Source organism: Ursus americanus, chromosome 16, assembly GCF_024610735.1.
Source record: "Ursus americanus isolate L20-20 chromosome 16, mUrsAme1.1.p, whole genome shotgun sequence".
NCBI lineage: Eukaryota > Metazoa > Chordata > Mammalia > Carnivora > Ursidae > Ursus > Ursus americanus.
Genome location: NC_142142.1, coordinates 56,223,948 through 56,247,133, shown reverse-complemented (window position 1 = coordinate 56,247,133; position 23,186 = coordinate 56,223,948). Strand labels below are relative to the sequence as shown.

The following is a 23,186-nucleotide window of genomic DNA, read 5'->3' as shown; positions in this document are numbered from 1 at the left end:
GTGCCTGTGTGTGTGTGTGTACAGGAGCTTGCATGTGCGCATCCATGCGTGTGCATGAGCTTGTGTGCAGGAGCATGTGTGTGCATGAGTGTGTGTACATGAGCACGCATGTGTACGTGTGTATGTGTGTGCATTATGGATACATGTGTGCACATGAGCATCTATATACATGTGTGTGCATGAACGTGTAATGCACAGGTGTGTGCACATGAGCATGTATGTGTGCACGTGAGCGTGAATATGCATGTATGTGTGTACATGAGCATGCATGTGTGCATGTGTGTGTGTGTGAAAGTTATGTGAGCAGTTACAAATCCTCTCTGTGTCATGAGTTCTTCCTTTGCTCCAAGTGCTTCCTCCTGGTTTCATTCCTACATCCTGTTCCAAGATGCTTAAGAGAATAGGCACAGGGGCAGAGTTCTGGGTTCTAATCCTGTCTCTACCACATAGGGCTGTGATTTTAGGCAGTTGTTTTAGCTTTTCTGTGCTTCAATTTTCTCATCCATAAAAGGGGGCTATCAATAGTTTTGTAAAGATAAAATGAGTAGATATGAAACCCTTAGAATCACCCTTAGTACTGAATAAATACTCAGAAATTCCGAGTGCTGTTATTATTAGTCATACCCCTTATTTGTCAGAAAACAGTTTTTTCTTTGCCTGAATCCCAGATTCACCCCTCAATTTCATGTTGAAACTGTTCTGCTTATTGGTGAAATCCTGGCTCAGTAAACCCAGAATTTAACCTAAGATTTTCTGGTATTAAGCTCTGCTGTAAGGATCTATTAGCCTCTGGGGGTCATCATCTCAGGGATGCGCTCACTTTTAAGATTTTATCAGCAGGCCCCTGCCCCATGTAAGCCCAAAGTCGCAGATTGTCTACCTTTTTTTTCAAGAGTTCTATCTTCTCTGCTTCTGACCCCCACAAGTTACTTCACATCTTCCTCATCCTAGAAACTCCCCTCCCTCCTGGAAAAGATTCTCTCTGCTTCTACAAGGAGTAAGTCAGCATGTTCAAGGTTCACGCCCAAGTCACACAGCCTGCTCTAGCTGGTATTCCCTTTTGCTAGGCCGGCGTACTCAGGAGGTCCCACTCTGATGATGACCACACCTATCATCTTGGGTTACACTTCAGTCCACACAGTTTTTAGGGAAATTTGAAGACACGATCTCATGTGCAAGAAGGGACTGTTCAGGAAGCAGCAGCGGTTTTGGCATGATGGGGGCATGGCCTGTGTGGGAGGGATGGCAGGAGGAGCTGGAGAGGGGGAAAGGTGTTAGTGGGTCAGTTCAAGAAGTTCAGCCTGTGTTTGTCAGTAAGGAGACATGGACAAATGTTGAGCAGGATGGAGTCATCATCAAATCTGCATTTGAGAAATAGAACTCTGGAGCAGAGAAGAGGGATAAGTCCACTCTATGGAGGACAGGTGAAAGGTAAGATTCAGAACCACCTTTGAGAAATGGCAAGACATGACTTCAAGGATAGAGAAGAGGGCCCAGTTGTGAGAAGTTGAATATTCAACAGGATTTGAATTTTGAGATTTTGAAGGTGACGAGCAGGAGGAGTTCAGTCTAAGATGACTCTAAAGCTTCTGGCTTGAGCAACTAGAATGAGATGAGACGGCTTTACCTAAAGTAAGCAATATAGGAGAAAGATAAATGACATGAAAACAAGTTCAGTTTTAGATGCTCACAGGCATCTAAGTGAACACGTCTACTCGGCACCGTGAAGCTCAGGTCTGGCACTCCAGGGAAAGATCTGGAGATACAAGTTAATATAATATACCAATATAGATATTGCATAAAGATGGAAGTTTAAAGCCCTGAGAGTAATGAGATTAACCCAATACATGAATCAAATAGGGTATATGGCATAAGAAGAGAAGATTGTCAAATATGGAACCCTAAGGAAGACCAGCGTTTAAGGAATGCACAAAAGAATGTGGATACTGGGAGGAAATACCAGAATGGTTGGAAGACAACCAGGAAAGAGTAGTAGCTGGAAAGCTAAGAGATGAAGAAGTTCAGGAAGGAACTGGTCAGAAGTGTGAGATGCTACCAGTCAAATAAAACAAGTAGAACAAGGACTGGGGCGGGGGAATGCCCACTGGATTTGGAAATTGCATGAGAAAATTGGAAACCTCAGATAGTGATTCTCAGTAGTGATCCTCTCTTGAAGAGGGGGGTGGATGGGGTGTTTGGATTCTCAATTGTATGATTTCATTTCATCATTAGCTTGTTACAGATAACATTTGATAATTAGAGATTTCAGAATTTGTGTGTGTGTGTGTGTATGTGTAGAGAATGTCACAGAGCAAAAGCCTAAAGTTATATCTGCTGTGATGCCAGGCAAATCTCAGCCCAGGAAGGAGTCCAGTGAGCTCAGCATAATTGGATGGATTGGTGCTAACATCAGGTCTTCAGAGACAAAAATTCTAAATATGAGGAATAATGACTACCTCTAACAAAAACAACAACAACAAAAGTGGGTGGTATACTAGATGAACTCACTCTGAAAGGAGGGAAACTGGAAGACCACAGTAGGAAGATAATCCATTTTCAGTATGAAACAAAAGTGAGAAGTGGAATGGAATATACCAAGAGCAGGTCAAATACAAGGACTGACAGCCTAGGGACGAATAATGAATTTGTGTGTTTGGCTTCAGGAACAGTGCCCCAAATATCAGTGGACAGGGGACTTATTCTTTACATCTCGATGGCAATAACTGGAGAAGACAACACCTAGAACACCAAAATCAGTGAGTAAAAATCACATGAGACAGGTGGTGTTGACCATGGGGACTAGAAAGTCAGTCATAATGAAGGGCAATGATACACCACGAACCCAAAAAGATCTCTGATAAAACGGAGTCTCCCCTCACGGACTGTGAAGTGAGGAGCAAGTGATTTTTGTGACGAGGACTGTGATTCAGATATAGTATGAATATAACTGTCTTCATTAACTCAGCATCAGGCTGCTGTTAGCTGGGCAAATGTGTGTCATCTGTATAAATATATACTCCTCCGCTCAGCAAAATTGAGCCGTACGAGGAGCCGAGTGCTGTAGGACAGACTCTAAGTTCTGTGAGGCACAAAGCATTATCTGTGTTACCTGCCTTAGTATTCCAAGGGCAGTGCCCTGTTTATAGTCTCTGATGTCAAGGAGCTAAGATATGATCAGAAGTAAAGTCTCTGTGGATGCAAAGAAAAAAGTAGAAGGAAGTGTAATTGGTGGCTTAGATTTTCATTAGAGAGATGAAGAAATGGACCGTGCTGGGGGGCCTGGGTGGCTCAGTTGGTTAAGCATGAGACTCTTGATTTCGGCTCAGGTCGTGATCTCAGGGTTATGAGAGCAAGCCTGCATCGGGCTCAGCACAGAGCATGGAGACCTGCTTAAGACTCTCTCTCTCTCCTGCTCCCTCTCCCTCTGTCTGATTAAAAAAAAAAAAAAAGGAAGAATTGGACCATGCATAAAAAGAGAGAACATCAAATAAAAAGAGAGAGAACATCATAAAGCACCTGTTGTACCTGGCACATAGTAACAATAAATGATTGCTATTCCTAATAGTGTGCTCATTTCAGGCAGCTCCTCTGAAAATAGCGTATCTTGCGGAAATCCTGGAGCTTTCAGGTAGATTTGTAACCAGCCACGAATCTAGCTTTGGGTACAGCTTCAACGTCCCTAACAGAACATAATGCAGTCTCTTCACACGAGCAGAGTGTTTTTAAGACAGATGGTTTAGATCAGTTATCTTATTATTCAAAAGTCTGCCCCTCAACAGGAATCCACAGAAGTTTAAACTGAAGACGAGTGGTCATTCTCAGCCAGAGTCATCCCCCATCTTGAAAAATACCTCTTCCCTCATGTTTTGGTTACGCTTTCCTTTGATGGACAAACAGCTCCAGCTGTTTCAACCCGTGAAATGCCTCAAGCCTTCCTGGGCAGGCTTTCTGTCCCACTCTTCCTATGGAGACAAGGGGATCTGCATTCAGCCCCTGAGGAGTAGAAAGGACCCACGTTTTCCCTCTGATCTTAGCCTAATTATTTTTGTAAATATAAGTACAGCCCCTTAGACTGTACTCTGTGGATCTCGTTCACCCAGCAAAAGGAAACACCCAGGATCTGGGGACAGAGTACAATTCTGAGAAGAAAAAAATCAGAAATTTTAACACACTAGTTGTTGAATATGCTAATGTTGCCAGGTGAACCGAAGGAAGTTCACTGATAGCTGGGGCTTTTTCTAAATGTGTGCTGACAAACATTCCATGGTATCACCGAAACATTAATGTCCATTTCATTTGATTTGCTTTCACACACAGTGTTTTGTTTTTTTTAAGGTAGTTAAACTTTTTTTTAACCTTGTGGCCTTGGTTTATACAAGATCACGACCAGTATGTAATCCAACGAGTGGGTGATTGACTCCCTCCTCAGTGAAGGACAGTGTGTTTGGAACATTGTAATAAAGACAGATCTGATGTCACAAACAGGAAGACGGTTTCCTTCAAATAAAAGGCCAGTCACTGCACTTCTCATTCTGTCAAACGTGGTAGCCTCCATTTTGTAGTTGGATCCTTATATTTTATTCACCCATTTGATATTTAAGATCAAAAGATCCAAGATTGAAAAGTCTGCTCTCCGCTAGCCTTGAACCTGATGGATAGACCTTGGTTCCTTCTACTCGGGTGGAACCTGTGTGCTGTCTCCTAACATGTCCAGCAGCTTGTACCGACTGTGTCAGTGACATCCCTAGGGAAAAGTGCATTTTTCTTGCCAACAGCAATTCTACTGGCAATAGCTTTCTGGCTTAGGTAAAAATAGCTGTTTTCACCAGTCATCACACTTCCTGCTCAGCTTTTTTATACATACAATTTCTACAAATGGAAAGAATGTGGGGAAGTGGGGCTTTCAATGCTATGAAATTCATAGGCTGCATCTGTATTGAAGTAGAGTTTATGGCAGAAATTATAAGGAAATAAAAAAGAGCAAGGACTTTGCAAATGTCAAAAAGACTGTCAATTGCAGATGCTTCCTCTGACAGAAGAGACCAGCTCTCACAGGTGCAGTGAAATATGTACATCCCAGCTCATCACCACCTTGTGATCTCCACCAAGAAGCATCACAGTTAGGGGAAGTATATGCTGAAAAAAAGTATGTTGGGTTCTGATAGCTACTTTGAGATAGCAAATGAGAATAAAAACAAAAGTGAGAAGTCTAAAATGTGATTACTCAGGGTTATCCACTCACCCCACCAGGGAAAACACTTTTATACTCCTTGGTACATTCCGTAAAGTTACCAAGATGTCATTTTTTTGGATAATCTTTTTATTAAGAAATGATTTACATATAGTGAAGTGCATGAATCTTAAGTGTACATACAGTTCAATGAGTTTTGTTGTTTTAATTGAAGTATAGCTGACATACAGTATTATATTAGTTTCAGGTGTATGACATGGTGATTCAATATTAATGTATATTATGAAATGCTCACCACCATAAGTGTAGTTACCATATGTCACCATACAAAGTTATTGCAATATTATTGACTAAATTCCCTATGCTGTACTTTACCTCTCTGTGACTTATTTATTTTATACCTGGACGTTTGTAACTCTTAATCCCCTTCCCCTATTTTGCCCATCCCCCCGACCCCAGCCACCAGTTTGTTCCCTGTATCTATGAATCTGTTTCTGTTTTGTTCCTTCATTTATTTTCTTTTTTAGATTCCACATATAAGTGAAATCATATGGTATTTATCTTTCTCCTTCTGACTTATTTCACTTAGCATAATACCCTCTAGGTCCATCCTTGTTGCAAATGGCAAGATTTCATTCTTTTTTATGGCTGTTTTCCCCAGTGGCTGAATCAATTTACATTCCCACCAACAGCCCACATGGGGTTTCCCTTTTCTCCACAGCTTCACCAACATTTGTTGTTTCTTGCCTTCTTTATACGAGCCAACCTGACAGATGTGAAGAAACGTCTCATTGTGGTTTTGATTTGCCTTTCCCTGATGATGAGTGATGCTGAGCATCTTTTCATGGCCTCAAGATGTCATTTTTTAATGTCATAGAAATTACCTAGATATAAAATAAAGCTAATAAAGGTGGTTCACACATTTCTAAAGCACTGACTTCCTTTACTATCTAGTCTACTTATCAACCAATGGCTTAAAAAAAAAAAAAAAACCCTAAACAGTTCAGGACTAAATGATCAAACTGTTGTGTATTTAACAAAAATATATTCCACCCCCAATTCATGAGGCTAGATGTTAAAATCATAGATCTTCAGAGCTGGAAAGGACCTCATAAGATTTAAGGAGACTTAAGGTTTGGGAAGCATGGTTGATTCCAACGTGCAGCCAAGTTTGAGAAAGTGTTCCCAATTAGTTCTCAGATTTTAATGGACAGATAAATCACTTGAGGAACTTGTTGGGGTGCAGATTCTGACTCAGTAGGTCTGGAGGGAGGCCAAAATTCTGCATTTCTAAGAAGTTCCCCGGTGAAGCTGATGTTGCTATCCATGGTCACACTCTGGGCAGTGAGGTCTTGGAGATCTCCCAGCCCAGGCGCCATAAAGCTGTGTTCTCAGAACTCTAGCACCCTGTGGAGAGTGCTGGGCAGGTTCTGCAACCCCAGATTTGCATTTGCTGGAAAGGAGGCTCATTTGAGCTTGCGTCCCTCATCCATTCTCCACCACCACCTCTCCCAATTTAAATTGTCTTTTAATGTCATTGTCTTTGTCTGGCTTTATAATGAGTAAATATTATAAATGTGAATGGAAAAATATGTAGACCTATTTTACATATAACATTTTGTTTGACAAGAGTGCACACTGCTAAAAATACTTCTCTGGTTCCTTCCATCATACAGATAAGGAAACTGAGGCCCAGAGGGGACAATTGACTTTACGGAAATCACATCGCACTTAGGTATAGGCCAGCACAATTCCCTGTCACAGCACCCAGTTTCCTTGTATAATTCAAGAGAGACAAATCCAACTGAGGCCAAAGCACTGGGAATGCAATCTGGGCTGCCTCTCTGCCCCTTTATATGCCAGCGTTTGTGCTAAGGAATGCCGACATAGCCCCCAGGCATGCTGGGTACAGTCCACTAGTTTGGAGGTTGGTCCCAACCAGGGCTGGGTTGAAAATGGAAGGCAATGCATCTATCCTTTTGAATTAGTGTTTTCAGAGTCTTTGGGTAAATACCAGTAGTGTGATTACTGAACCATATGGGAGTTCTAGTTTTAATTTTTTTAAGGAACCTTCATACTGTTTTCCACAGTGGCTGTAACAGTTTGCATTCCCACCAACAGTGCAAGAGTGTTCCTGTCTCTCCACATCCTCACCAACTCTTGTTGTTTCTTGTATTTTTGATACTAGCCTTTCTGACAAGTGTGAGATGATAGCTCATTGTGATTTAGATTTTGGTTTGCATTTCCCTGATGATGAGTCATGTTAAGCATCTTTTCATGTGTCTGTTGGCCATCTGGATGTCTTCTTTAGAAAAATGTCTATTCAGGTCCTCTGCCCATTTTTAATTGAATTATTTGGAGGGTTTTGATGTTGTGTTGTATAAATTCTTTATACATTTTGGATACTAACCCTTTATCAGATATGTCATTTGCAAATATCTTCTCCCATTCAGTAGGTTGCCTTTTAGTTTTGTTGATAGTTTCCTTTGCTGTGCAGAAGCTTTTTATTTTGATGTAGTCCTTACAGTTTATTTTTGCTTTTGTTTCCCTTGCCTCCAGAGACATATCTAGAAAAAATTTGTTGTTATAGCCAATGTCAGAGAAATTACTGCCTGTGCTCTCTTCTAGGATCTTTATGGTTTCCTGTCTCACATTTAGGCCCTTAATCCATCGTTTTTTTTGTGTGTGTGTGGTGCAAGAAAGTGGTCCAGTTTCATTCTTTTTCAGGTAGCTGTCCAGTTTTTCTACCATTTGTTGAAGAGACTATCATTTCCCCATAGTATATTCTTGCCTCCTTTGTCAAAGATTAATTGACCATATAAGGATGGGTTTATTTTTAGGCCTTCTTTTCTGTTACATTTCTATGTATCTGTTTTTTTTCCAGTAACACACTGTTTTGGTTACTGCAGCTTTGTGGTATAACTTGAAATCTGGAATTGTGATATCTCAAGTTTTATTTTTCTTTTTCAAGGTTACTTTGGTTATTCGGGGTCTTTTGTGGATCCATACAAGTTTTAGGATTGTTCTTATTCTATGAAAAATGCTATTGGTATCTTGATAGGGATTGCATTAAATCTGTAGATTGCTTTGGATAGTATAGACAAAGAATATGAAAGCACTAATTGGAAAAGACAGGCCACCCCTATGTTTAGTGCAGCGTTATTTACAATAGCCAAATTATGGAAGCAGCCCAAGTGTCCTTTGGTAGAGGATGGATAAAGAAGATGTGGGGTGTGTGTGTGTGTGTGTGTGTGTGTGTGTGTGTGTGTGTGTGTTGGAATATTATTCAGCCATAAAAAGAATGAAATCTTGCCATTTGCGACAACATGGTTGGAGCTAGAGAGTATAACGCTAAGCAAAATAAGTCAGTCAGAGAAAGACAAATATGATATGATTTCACCCATATATGGAATTTAAGAAACAAAGATACAAGCAAAGGAAAAAAAGAGAGACAAACCAAGTAACAGACTCTTGAGAATGAACTGATGGTGACCAAGGGGATGAGGTGAGGGATGAGTGAAGTAGGTGATGGAGATGAAGAGTAGACTTACCTTGATGAGCACTGAGTCATGTACGGAATTGTTGAATCACCATATCGTACACCTGAAACTAATTTAACACTGTATGTTAGCTGTATTGGAATTAAAATAAAATTTTTAAAAAGAAAATGGAAGGAAAACCATTTTTAGAAGCTGCAAGAAAAAGAGGAGAAAAGAAATCATGATATGAAGAGAAAATTTTGAGCTCTAGAGAAATAGAGATCAGAAAGCCAAGATATTAAAAAAAAAGTCAAAAGAGAGTGAAAGAAAGATGGAAAGGGGCAGACAGGAAGAACCGAGAAGGCTCTCAGAGCTGTCTTGCTACAAGAGCGACTCATCCAAGAGCTCTGTGACCAGGAAGGAATTCGTGGAAGCAGAGGTCTGACAGCTCAGAGGGCTGTAGAGACCACAGCTTTGATTTGGAACCAGGGTAGACTTGGGGCAAGGCTTTCATTATTCGGACATGAAAACAGTGAAGACAATACTGCAGTTTTCATCTGGTAAACATACCAAAGGTGAATCAGATTTAAAGGGCACCGTTGAAGATCTGACTGTTGTGTTCACTTGTGCCAGTTTGCCATGATTACACTTCGTACCTTTAAATTCTTTTATCCCGGGACCTTCTTAGAGTTCATTTTTGCATCCTAAGTGGCTGAGTGCGAGTGAGCTACCACACGAAGACCCCCGGGGCAGCACACTGCTGGAGAAGTGAAACGCAAAGGCACAGATCAAGCGAGTAGAATTCTAGGAGGGTCCCCTGTTACTTTGGTTGATGGCAAAAAGAATCAGTTGGAGAACCTTCTGTTTGGGGGCTCCTTAGAGATTTTTGTTTTTCTTACAATGCTAAACATTAAACCTAATGAAAGACATCTTAAGGTCAAAGAATGTGGTATAGATAGAGAGATAGAGAGAGATATATATAATGTATATGTAATATATATACATATATGTATGTGTGTGCTTCTTTTTTATTTATCTGTTTTCCCAGCAGGAAGCAGATGGCACACTCAAACAGGATAATTGAGGAGACTTTAATGAAGGGACTACTCACAAAGAAGGCCACTGGGTCAAGGGAAACCAGGATTGGTGGAGCACCTTGGAGCTAGCAATAGTAGAGAGCTGCCACCTCCCCTAGGTCTAACCAGGCAAGGAGAGAAAGCATTTACAGAAACTCAATGAGACCTACAGCTGAAGACGAGGGCTGCCCAGGGCAACAGCAGCCTTGACCTCTGGTCTAGCCACTGCCAACCCACAGCCCAGCAACAAGGGCTCCTGGGAAAATAAATACCTTGATCTTCTTTTCCTTCAACCTCAACTTTTTGTTATACATTACTGATACTCTCGTTGGCTGACCCTGACCAGATACCAAGGGGCAAGGGAGCTTAGTCGATTCAGTCCAGGGAGGTCAGGCTCTTGGGACACAGAGCGAGGAGGTGAGTGAATCTGGAGCACCCAGGACCTTGCTGCTATGTCTGGACATCTGGTAGTCACGGTAGTCACCGTGTCCTCTTACTCCCTGGCACACACCACCCTCCTTTGTGTCCGTGCTGGAGTGCCCTGTTGCCACCTCTCCTGTGGACCTACATCCTCTCAACCTTAAAGACTCTGGCTGCACAGATGGTTTACACAGCAAACCTTGCATCTTGGGTACAATTGTGATGTCCACTCAAATGACCAGTAAGGTTTTGGAAAGCCAGGGCCATAACTGTCTCTAGCAGAGAAGGCAGCTTATTTCCAGCAGCCTGCTCAGCAGAAACCGTCACGTGATCCTCACTGCCCCGGCCTGAGCCTCTGCAGACAATCAGCTTGCCATGCAATCAGGGAGAGAGGCACCATGCCCATGAGAACCCGGAGCTGTCTGTTACATTTTTGTCCTCCCTGCCTGTTCCCTATGCCCTGCCTCCCCTAGTCACATGATCCTTGACCACTGTGGTATCAATCCAGCCTGCACAGGGACTTGTCGTCTATACAATGCATTAACACTTGTCAATTTGCTGCCATCATTTAAAAGTCAGGAGATGCCACATAATCTTGGTGTACTGGTGGATTTTTTTAGAAAATGGGACAATTTGGCAACACTGCTTCCCAGTCTTTTGTGATGGCGGCCAGCTGGAGCGGCACAGTGATGCTCCTTCGAGATGAGCGCATGCTGTCCAGGCCATTCATTATACTCCCCATCTAGCCTGCCTTCCTCCCTGACAGTAGCTGACCTTTCCTCCAACTATCCAAGTTTGCAAGCCCTGCTTTATGGGCAGCTCGCTGCTACAACTCTCCCTCCCCACTTCCTGCTTTCTGACCAGTCATCCCTTGCAGATCCTGTGCCTAATCCTTTCTGCTTAATTGTATGAAGCACTCAACCTACTATAAACAAGCTCATCTCTTCTCTCAGCCCCATTTTACAATATCTCTTCCATTCCCTTCTGTTGTGGGTTGAATTGTGTTCCCCCAAAAGATATGCTGTAGTCTGAACCCCCGTATATGTGAATGTGACCTTATTTGGAAATAGGGTCTCTGCAAATATAATTATATTAAGATGAGGTCATACTGGATTAGGGCGACCCTTATAAGGGGAGAGAGGTTTGAAGACACGGAGGATACACAGAGAGGGTCAGAGGGAGTTGGAGGCAGAGACTGGAGTTATGGTGCCATGAGCTGGGAAATGCCAAGGATTGCCCACAACCACCAGAAGCCAAAAGAGGCCTGGAGCCTTCAGGGGAATCAGGGCCTTGCTGACACTTTCATTTCAGACTTCTTGCCTCCAGAACATAGAGGGAATAAATTTCTGTTGTTTTAAGCCACTGTCTTTGTAGTACAGTTGACCCTTAAGCAACACAGGTTTGATCTGCATGGATACACTTATATGTGGATGATTTTCAGTAACGTTAAGATAGTTCTATAAATGTATTTTCTTTTTATGGTTTTCTTAATACAATTTTCTTTAGCTTACTTTATTGTAAGAATACAGTATAAAATACATATAATATAACAAAGTATGTGTTAATCTGTGTTATCAGTAAGTCTTCTGCTCAACAATAGGCTCTTAGTAGTTAAGTTATTGAGAAGGTCAAGAGTTATCCACATATCTTCGACTGCATGGGAGGATAAGTGCCCTTCCCCCCATGTTGTTCAAGGTCAACTGTATTTTGTTGTGGCAGCCCTAAGAAACCGTTATTACTCCTCTCTCTCACTGAAACTGGGATTTCCTCTTGAGATGCTTACAAGGGTGCTTCAAGGATTGACATTCTGTTGGTGCCAGGCCTCTCAAGGTAAATAAAGTGGAAGCATCTCTTCCTCCTTGGTCTCAGACTTTGACCAGAGAAGGCAGCTGGAAGCATTAAAGCACCGTGAGAAGACCAGGAAGGAAGTTCTCTGCACAGATACCTTTTGGTGCAGAAGTTAAGCTTGCTTGAAAGCAGGCATTCATGAGAGTTGTGTTCCCTGCTGTAGCCCCAGCATTTCTACAGTGCTGGCATATAGTCGGCATTTACTGAATGTTTGTTGAATGAATGAGTGTTAGCGATTACAGCCTTCGGAAAGCATAAACTTTGTCTCTGGCTAAGGCTCTAGGCCTTGCATGCTGATCGACTTGACCCAAAAGTGTGAGCTAGATGCATGCTTACTTCAGTGGATAAATGCCATTTCTTTGAAACATTGTAAATGAAAATCCAGTTTCATGGTAGAAATATAGGAAAATTAAAGGGTAGAACTGAAGATTAATTGGACTAAGACCTACTGTTCTCAAATGATGGTTCTCTAATTTCCTACAATAGTTTTTATTAAACCAAAAGTTTGAATATTTAAATAAATAGTTAAATACACATTTAAATATTTAAATAGATGTAGTTACAAGAAATGTGTTATCTCAGTCTGGGCAAAGGCAACAGACACTCAAGACAAGAGGCCACATGGTAACAGACAAAATGTGGGAGCAGGATGTGCCTTCCCATCACCTGATGTGATGTGGGGCACTGGGCCAGATGGGTTCCAGCTTTAACTCCTTGTCTAAACTCACTGCTGACTCTTGGCAAATTGGAAGTCTCCACTAATTACCAAGAAATTACGAGTACTATATTGATTTAGAAGGTTTATGATTTGGCTATTTTTCAAATGCCTGCAATTGCTTTGCTGTTACAAATTTGACACAACACAACAGCAGAAACCTTATTTTTTCACTAGCACCAAATTTTGGTAAAATGTATAAAATTTGATTTTTTTATAAACATCGAGTACTCCTAGTAACAAATATTCCCCAAATATAGCCCTTCAATTGTAGATAAATGTGCATAAAGTAAACACACTCTACTTTATGCAGGATTCGAAGACAAACAATCTCTGAGTCACTCAGAACTGATGTTTGCATAGAATGTAATCCCAGTGGAAAGCCATGTTTAAATAATAAAAATATTTTCCTGTGAAGTTTTTGATAAAGGCTGAACTGAAAACAAAATAACTCATATTTGTGCAGCTAAAACAGAAATATTTGTTAAATCCTTTTTTGGGGAGCTCCTTAGTGAATTTTATTTCTAAATTCTGAATTCCTTTTGCGAACCCTACTCTAGAAGCGGAGATTATCAAGTGCTTCTGGCTATAGGCTCTGGGTGAGGATCGCTGGGTCTCTTAGGGGACAGGAAGCGTAGGAAGTGTTGGCTCAGACAAAGGCACCATGTTAAGTTCTTGGGGCCCACATGTCAGTAAGAGCAACAATCCTAGTCACTCTCCCTGGAGCTGTCCTACCGTCAGGGGAGGACCATCCCATTACACAGGCTTCTATCCTCCTATAAAAGAATGTCAGGGCCCATCCTGCCATGCCTTATACCCATTATCCCCCAAATCTCATCTCCATCCTGTTCCCTCTATGACTAATTCTGACCAAACCCTTCAGCCAGGTCCTTGGACCTTCCAACCCTCAATCAGCAAACTCCCCTGTGTCTTCTACTTCTTTTCTTGCCTTAAATGAAAACCTGGCCGTATCCTATTGAGACTCTCTGGTCCCACACCCTCTCAGCCCTCTGCAAGTAGCTCCACATTCTTCTGGTAGGAGTCTTTGGGTCCCCAGTGCTCCCTCTCAAACCACTGTCCCCATATTCTTGATCTTGAAAGGCCCTCGACACCTTCTTCCTCTCCTCACTGCTGAAATCCCCACAACTTGTAATCACGTCCCTCATTTTTTGAAGAATTCGACTCCTAGCCATGGAAACCTTTGTCCTCCCCCCCAAATCATTATCATTCTCTGTTGTCTCATATGGGCTTTAAACCACGAAGGAGGCAAGAATACATGGCGAGCTGTTCAATGTGACTAATAGTCAAGCAGATGCAAACAAAACCCATCAGTTTCAACACTGTGGGATCGGCAATGTTTATGACATGATGAGCCTGATCCCGTTGAGTGTGTGGAAGATGTGGACACGTGAGAATCCTCACACACTGAAGAGACTGTACATTGGTGCAGCCACAGTAGAGAGCCAATTTGTCATAAAAGCCAGGTTGGAGATAAACAAGCCCAGAAATAGTGCTTCTAGATACATGTGCGTGGAAACAAACATGGCAAAGTTGATTTCATTATTGTTTATTCCAGTATGAGAACCCAAATGCCATCAACAGATGGATGAAGGATTAACTCGGCATATTCATACACTGGAACAGTACATAACAATTAAAATACACATACAAAACAATAAACAGCAATTTGGATGAAGGTTATCTCTGGGGTAAGAAACAGGATAGTGTGGCTGGGGAAGCATGCAAATGGGTCTTCATCTATACCTATTATATTTTATTCATTATATTAAAAAGGAGGAGAGAAACATGAAACAATTTAACCTGAGTAACAAGCAAATTTAAAATGAAAAAAAAAATGTTCAGTCAATTCCTCTTGGCAACAAGATTGGAAACCTCAGATGACTTAAGAATTTCAAATAATCTCTCAGCAACATAAATGCTTTCCACAGAGGAAGAAAGAAAAATGTTTGGCCGTTATTCAGTTAATTGTATTGGTGTTAGACATCTAAGTTTAAAATTTGCATGAAATTAATTCACTTGAGGAATCACTTATTCTTGGGTATTTAATACTGATCACAATTACCAAATAGCAGTCAGACCCCCACCGCACTTTGTACTATATGGAAACAATCTTATGCAAGCACAGACCTCCAAAAGGGTTCAGCAAAAAAAAAAAAAAAAAAAAGTAATTTGTTTCTACACCTGGCCTTACTTAAGGAAAGCAATGCTTTATTTATTCAACATCATTGTGAAATGAAGTGTTTCAAATAATTTTACGCCTTTAAGTGCCAAGACTTTTTTTTTATTAATAATTTTAACCACTTGGATTGAAATCACTTTTAGAAAGCTGTTACATGTGTGGGTGTTTTCTCTCCCCTTTCTTAAGACAGTAGACACAATATGCTTCAGGTTTTCACGTTGACCTGGGGTCAAGATCAGTTAGGCTGCTAATCCCATTTTGTCATATAATCCCAGAGGCCCCTTGTCCACCTCTGTCTCCCGGAAATGCATGTGGTAGCAGTACTCAATCGGTGACTGGTTTCTCCAGAAAATTGCTCTTTTTCATGGACATCGAAGCCCTTACTTCAGTCAGCTTCTCTGAGCCTGAGTCACCTCTACCCCAAACTCACAGACATCAATACCCCTTTATTCCTGTGATGCTTCTTGCTGGTCTTGTCCATATTGCATAATTATCATCGCCAAAATCAATAGCAGTAATCTGTGCGTAAGGACGGCTTATCCCGGTGGTAAATGACTACAAGGCTGGGGGTTTGAGTTGTCGTGTTTGTTTTAAGCTCATGTCCTCCTCTACTCTCAGGCTGTCAGCCTCCCGCAATGCTCCTTATTCCCCCTTTCTAATTTGCTGATTGTCAGCCACCTGGGACTAAGAAATTAGGTAATTTATTCTAAAATAAGGACAAAGATGCCATTCCTGACAGGGTAGAGTCTTTCCTCTGAGGGAAGTGTGTAAGCCTGGGTGCATGTGTGTCTGTTTCTCGCTCCTCTACGATGCCCCAGAAAATCAAGTCGCTAGAGGCTCCGTCTGGATGGCGAGGCGCTGCTAAGCACAGAGCCACCCTCTGCCAATCAGGCGAACCCATGCCAGGGGCTCATTAGCACCGTTATGGAATTTGCCTTTGTTTTGATTCCGTCCCTGAACACACAAGATGGCATTTGATATTAGTTCTTTCTTATTCTCAAATTTTTCAGAAAAAATTCTGGTAACCTGGGATGTTTTCTTAAAGAACTCCTGACAGATAGCGAAGTCATCCATTGTAATTACGACTCCATGCTGGATGTTATAAGTTGCCAGTAGCATTGACTAATTCCACTTACCTACGAACCAAGTTTTAAGTGCATGTGCCACTCTCCAAGCCAGTGGGTAGCAAAGGACAGCCTGCAGGCCGAATGCTGGCAGTTTTATAAATAAAGTTTTATTAGGACTCCCTTCATTAGTTTATATATTCCAAGACTGCTTTTATGCTACAGTGACAGAGTTGAGTAGTTGAGACAGAGACTGGCCCAGAAAGCCTAAAATAGAGAAAAAGCTAACCTACTCCTGATCCAGGTTAATTAGTCATTCTCAGCTAAACTGGTTTATTTCCACAAAGAGGTGAATTCCAACAATATCTTTCTTTTTTGAAATGCAAACATGGAAAAAAATGTAAAATAATCAGGTTACTAAGCAAATGCTCAATAATTTCTGAACTATTTTAATGTTGTCGGTCAGTGCCTCACGGCTGACGTTGTTCACCCTGGACAAGGGCGGTTCTAGGCAGCCGTGGAGACTACATAAGCATCTCCCAAGAACACCAACGATGAGACCTTCTAACCACAGCGCCCCAGAGGGTGCACGCTATCACTCTGTCTCGATATTAAAGTAAGATAAGAGGCAGAGAATACCCTAAAAAGTACTTGTTCTATTCAGAGTAAGACATAATAGATGTGGTGTTAGACCCACGGTTTGGGAAAATTACAAGCCCTAAGGAATAGCTGCTAATTAATAGACTGTAATGTTATTAAGGAAAGCTAAAGTGTACACTTTTAAAGAAAACAAAACAGAAACGTTATTTGGAACTACTCATGTTATATTTGGGTTATATCTATAAAATATTAAGAAAAGGAAATACAACATAATTCCTTCCTAAATGTGGCACCAGAAAATAGAATTAACACTTATAATATTTTTATACTTGATGATACATTTCAAGTATTTACTTGTTGGATATACTTATAATGTTTGAGGTACATGATCTGACCCATGCTAACCCAAGTGCATGAAATAACTATTTAAATGCTGTATGAGTTCTAACATAGTTATGTGTTGGACACACATATTGAATAGGCCCATTGAGTGGGATTTCACTGAAACTCAACTTCATTTTTGTCTCCCCAATGCCCTTTGAAACTGTTCAGTGAATGAAGCTTTGCCCCTGCACTAGATAAAAACTCAGCAGGTCTCCTGAGTTTTCTCTTCATTCTAAGGTGATAGACACTGCCATAGTCACTTTAACAAAATCCAGTCAGATTTCGAATTAATTAGAGTCCAGGTCGGGATATTAACCAATACTTCAGTCTCCGCTCAAACTTCCACATGTACCTTATGTCCACAGAGTCCCTACTAAGGACAGGTACTGTGGATTCTACCTAAAAAATGAAAAGCTACAATCATCGAAACAGCATGGTGCTAGTGAAAGAACAGGAGCATACAGATCAGAACAGAACAGCAAGTCCAGAAATAGGCCCAAGCAAAGGCAGTCAGCTGATCTTTGAAATACAAGCAGCAGTTCAATGGAAAAATACAGTCTTTTCAACAAATGGCACTGGAACAATTAGATGTACGTAAACACACACACTCACACGTGCACACACACATGCATACACACCCACTCACGCTTACATGTGTGCACACACACCCACTTGCATGTGCACACACACACAGACCTAGACACAGACTTTATATCTCTTACAAAAATTGACTCAAGGATAGACCTAAATGTGAACTGCAAAACATAGGATTTCCGGAAGAAAACGTAGTAGAAAATCTAGATGACCCTGGGATTGGCATGAATTTTTAAATACCACGTCCAAAGCAAAAATCCATGAAGGAAGAACTTGATGGTAAGTTGGAATTTACTAAACCTAAAAACTTTTGCTCTGCAAAAGATGCTCTTAAGAGAATGAAAAGAGAAGTCACAGATTGTGGGGAAAAAATCTTTGCAAAACACTATCGAATAAAGAACTTGTGTTCAAAATAAAACAAAAAAATTCTTAAAACTCAACAATAAGAAAAAAAAAACAATCCAAGTAAAAAAATGGGCAAAATATCTGAGTAGACACCTCACCAAAGAAGGCATATGGATAGCAAATAAGCATATGAGAAGATGTTCAACACTCTTTGTCATTAGGAAATTGCAAATTAAAATGTTGAGATATAACCGTACATCTATTAAAATGGCTAAAATCCAAACACACTGACAATACCAATTGCTGGCAAGGGTGCAGAACAATAACACATTCATTCATTGTTGGTGAGAATGCAAAAGTGTACAGCCACATGGGAAGAAAGTTTGGCAGTTTCTTAGAAAGTTAAATATAGATTTTTTTTCATATACTCTTAGGTATTTACCCAACTGATTTAAGAAATTTATGTCTACACAAAGATCTGCACACGAATGTTTATAGCAGCTTTATTTATAATTGTCAAAAACTGGAAGTAACCAAGATGTCCTTCAATAGGTAAATGGATAAATAAATTTTGCAACATCCATACAATGAAATGTTATTCAATGATAAGAAGAAATGAGCTATCAAGACACAAAAACACATGGATGAATCTTAAATGCATATTGCTAAGTGAAAGAAGCCAGTCTGGAAAGGCGACCTTCTGCATGACTCCAGTTATCTATTTTTTTTCTCACATCCCACTTTGGTAACCAGCATATTTTGTATCTTAATGTCTTAGTGGAAACTTCAGTGTTAATGTCCTGCTGTAAATTTATATAAGCACATATTTGGGGGCCAAGAAATATATATCCATATGATAATTCTAAATATAAACCTACTAACTTTATATGTTACATTAGCCAGATTTCAGTTCACCCTTGAACAAACCAGGTTTGAACTGCACATATCCACTTACACGCAGATTTTTTGCGGTACAGTATTACAAGTCTATTTTCCTTATGATTTTCTTAACATTTTCTTTTCTGTAGCTTCACTTATTGTAAAAATGTAGTATATAATACATATAACAAAATATGTGTTAATTGACTGTTTATGTTATCAGTAAGGCTTCTGGTCCACAGTAGGTGATTAGTGGTTAAATTTGGGGGGAGTCAAAAGTTATACCAAATTTTCTACTGTGCAGGGGTCGACGCCTCTAACCCCATGTTGTTCGAGGGTCAACTGTAAAAGCTCTTCAAGGGCTGTAATCACGTCTTCTACTACTTTGTAACATACACACATACACAAACACATTCTTGCATGAAGAAATGTACTTTCTGTCCCAAAATTGACTCAATTTTGACTTGTTGATGATATATCTGTATACTTAATTCTGCAAAAGCAATCAAGCCGGAATCTGTCATTGGAACACATAATTTGAAGCCAGAACTTAACTTCTGAGTTTCCAGCAAATCACAGGTCGAATACTTGAAATTGGTTAATACAACTGTCTTCACAGAAAGACCCAGATCAGACAGTCAACGCTGAAGATCAGTGCGATGACCAAGGTCACATTCAGAGCAAAGTGAACACCCTAACAACTACCACGAGACCCAGGTAAAGTGTTACCTGTAGCATATGATGTGTGAGATTAACCTTCTAACTGACAGTTTAGCCCCTCTAGAATTAGTAGACGCACAACTTCAAACTCAGGTGAATGCATCATTTTTACCCACACGCTAGCAAACCAGCTCAGCTCATCCTGAAGTATAGAACAGTGGGACCCATGGTTTCCTTGAGTCAAAGGGAGATCCGACGGGTTCTAAACAGTTCTTCTTCTGTGGGGGATGCAGTTTGCCCTTTACAGCCCCTTCTCTCACAAGGTGTCCCAAATTCTTCACCTTCCATTCACAGGCTTGCGAGGACCGGGACTGTAGGACCACAGGTATGCATAAGTGGTGGGTGGATTCATGGGTAACAAGGACCAACCACTCACTTCATCCCTAATGCTCACCGAGCCTGGGTTTCTTCCCCTCCCCACTTCAAACACTTCTTCTCTTTTTTTTAATAATAATTTTTTATTACTTTTATTTATTATTTGTATTATTTATTATTATTATTTATATAATTATAATTTATTATTTATTATGTTACTCATCATACAGTACATCCTTAGTTTTTGCTGTAGTGTTCCATGATTCCATGATTTTTTATTATTTTTATTTATTATTTTTATTATTAATTTATTTATTATTATTATTATATAATTATAATTTATTGTTTATTATGTTAGTCACCATACAGTACATCCTTAGTTTCTGATGTAGTGTTCCATGATTCATTGTTTGCATATAACACCCAGTGCTCCATGCAATACGTGCCCTCCTTAATACCCATCACTGGCCCTTCCCAATCCCCCACCCCCTCCTCTCTGAAGCCCTCAGTTTGTTTCAAACACTTCTAAAACTCCGCCTAGTCCCTCCCCCTCCACTTCCCTTTCCCCTGCCTCCAGGCTCCCTTCGCCTTTGGGGGTGGGAACTCTAGCTAAATATAAGCATGCAGGGGAGTCTCCTCTTCCTGAAGTAGGCAGAGGCTCCTTTAAGTCTTTGTTTCTGCTTCTGTGTGGGCTAGGGAGGGGAAGACAGCCCCCAGGGCACCAGTGAGAGAGGGAGGGAGAAAGATACACAGAACTTAGGTCAGGAAACACAGATTTAATACTGTGAGATACAGCCCTGCCGTAAATGCTTCCTGACTAGTATCCTTTCCTCTTCAAAGAGTCTGCTGTCCTTATTCACCTCTCATGTTGTGTTCTTAAACAGCAAAATGGTTTTAAAACAAAAACTGACATAGTTTGAAAATGTTTCACCAAAAGAAAGAAAGAAAGAAAGAAAGAAAGAAAGAAAGAAAGAAAGAAAGAAAAAATGTTTCACCAAGGCAGACAGCAGAGCTTAATACGCAGAGCAAAGGTCTTGGCCAAACAAGAGAATTTAATAAGTTAGGCTAAGTTGAGGTCATGGTCAGGGGCAATGAAAAGGGGAATCTTAGTTGAGGGGAACTTAGGTCACAATTGATGGTGGATGACCAGGCAATGAAGTCTTATAGGCTGAGAGAAGGCATGCCTAGTGTCCAGGCAAAAATGGTGAGCAACACCAGGCAGGTGTCTTTTTCCTGACTTGGTTGTGGGGGATAGGGGATGGTTACTCAAGTTTTGTCCTAAGAGAATGAATTGAAGCTCCTAGCTAGATACTGAGTATTTGGACTGAATCAATCCAAATGGATGTAGATTCTAGAGTAACTCCAGAGATGTTCTGATAATGTCAGCCTGCTCTGAACAAGCCTGCCCCTGTTTCATTGACATGAGTTTTCGAATGCTTGGTGGACTCTGAGCCTACTCTAAGAAGGCTAGCGAGAGAAGTTTAGGCCAATAATCCTCTTTTTTTTATTGCAGTGCAGTTGACACACAATCAATAATCCTTAATCTTAACCCTCAACACTTACCTTAAAGTGCACGGAAATCTGTTAAGACCTGGGGGCTGTCTTCCCCTCCCCAACCAAGTGGCCTTTTATAATTTGCTTATGATTAAGATATTGATGTTAGGAAACATTTGTGTCTTACAACAGGAAATTTTGTAATTTCCCACTAATAATGACATCTCCAATTTATACTAAATATTTCGTTTGGAGATGCCTGTATCTCCTTTAGGACAAATCATTTGTAAATGGCTTGTAATTAGTATATTGCTGTGTCTCATCTCAGTGCGCATGAACATGATGTAGTTTTATTTTTCTCTAATTACTGCCTTCAAGCAACCTCGGTCAGATCTGCCCTTTGCATTCTTCAGTGACATGCTAGGCGGATTTCAAAGCTTTTCTGGTTATTTTTCTATTATTAAAACTCAGTCCAACTGACACTCTAACCCCAAACTGGATTTGCATATGACATCTCCTCCCATCAGCATGGTTTTAACCTGAGACCCGAGGAGTTGAGAGAGGGCAAGGACGGGGGAAGCTCTGAGCTGCCTTTCTGTATCCTTCAAGGCCTGGTCTGTCCAAAAGATGCAGGCAGAAGGCAGAGAGAGGGGTCTCTCATTTATTTGGTCTCTGTGGTTCCTCTCCCCAAAGGCTGCTCCTCTTCTTGGGGTGACATTAGCTAGCTGTAGACACCCATCATGTCTTCATGCGCTTCAAAAAGCCCATGTGGGAGCTCTGGCTTCTTTGACTTGGGAGACCTAACCCTGGCTCCACCTCTTCTACCCCTCCCCTTCTCTCCCCCACCCCACCCCTGCCACCCACAGCTTGCACCAGGAGAGGACTGAAGACCATGCCACAGCACAATGCACCCCTCTTAGGGGCAGCTTTTTTAAGTGATGCAAGCCCACCTACCTTCCAGTGTTTTCTCCAGGCCCACAGGAGACATGCGTGTCCTCACCACGGCCATACCCCCCCCCCCCCCCCCCGTCTTCCAGTCCTCTTTCCTCTCTTCGGATGAGATCAGATGGGACTGGCCACCGCACATCAGCAAGTCACCCACTTGGAGACCAGGATGCCCACCTCCCCTTCTCCAGCTTCTACAGGTAACTTCCTTGGAGCCTCCCTGTCACTGGGCTTGAGGAGGGGAGTGGTCTATAACTCACTCCTCCCTCGTCCAGGGGACAGAGAGCAAATAACTTCTCAACACGAACACTGCACAGCTATGGCTTCTTTTCTTTCTTTCTTTCTTTCTTTCTTTCTTTCTTTCTTTCTTTCTTTCTTTCTTTCTTTCTTCACTCCTTAGTTTTCTTGTATAGATGGAGGGGTGCGGGAAGTATGTGGGTGGGGGACAAGTGGCTGGTGGTAGAGGGACTATGCATTACTTCTTAATAAGCTTAGAGGAAGTGGCTTCCGGGGCCTCCACTAGTTGGTGGCTCTCTCCACAATGGCAGATAGTTCTCACCTGTTGTTTTCAGCTATAGGCCCCAGCTCCCATTTGGGGGTATCAGCAAAAAGATCACTCAACAGCCTTCAACAGAAAAATGCACAAGCTTTCCAAAAAAACCAAAAAAAAAGAAAAACAAACCACACAATATTTTCACCACAAAATCCAAGGCACAAATCTGTTTGTCAGGGATGAGAGGGACAGTGTGTCTCTTTCATGTAGGCACAGAAATCCTCTCCTATCCAAAAAGTTCATTTTCTTGTGAGCCAGTCAGGAAGGAAGGACTGTTTGCCCAGCTGAAGAAGCCAAACGGCTGCTTGGTGGCAAGGAACAGACCCTCAAGGCTTCAGGACCCTCCGGTGCCTCCTCTGATACC

General features: G+C 41.3%; 1 protein-coding gene across 1 annotated transcript in view; it reads left to right on the top strand.

The window, feature by feature from the left end:
* The window catches only part of LOC123792459 (uncharacterized), a 98,117-nt gene extending 75,507 nt beyond the window's left edge, over positions 1-22,610 (top strand). The window contains exons 7-8 of the mRNA XM_087868036.1: positions 19,415-19,512; positions 22,191-22,610. Coding sequence (XP_087724162.1) covers positions 19,415-19,443 — 29 coding nt within the window. The 3' untranslated portion in view covers positions 19,444-19,512; positions 22,191-22,610. The remainder of the gene's footprint in view (positions 1-19,414; positions 19,513-22,190) is intronic.
* The last annotated feature ends 576 nt before the right edge of the window (positions 22,611-23,186 follow it).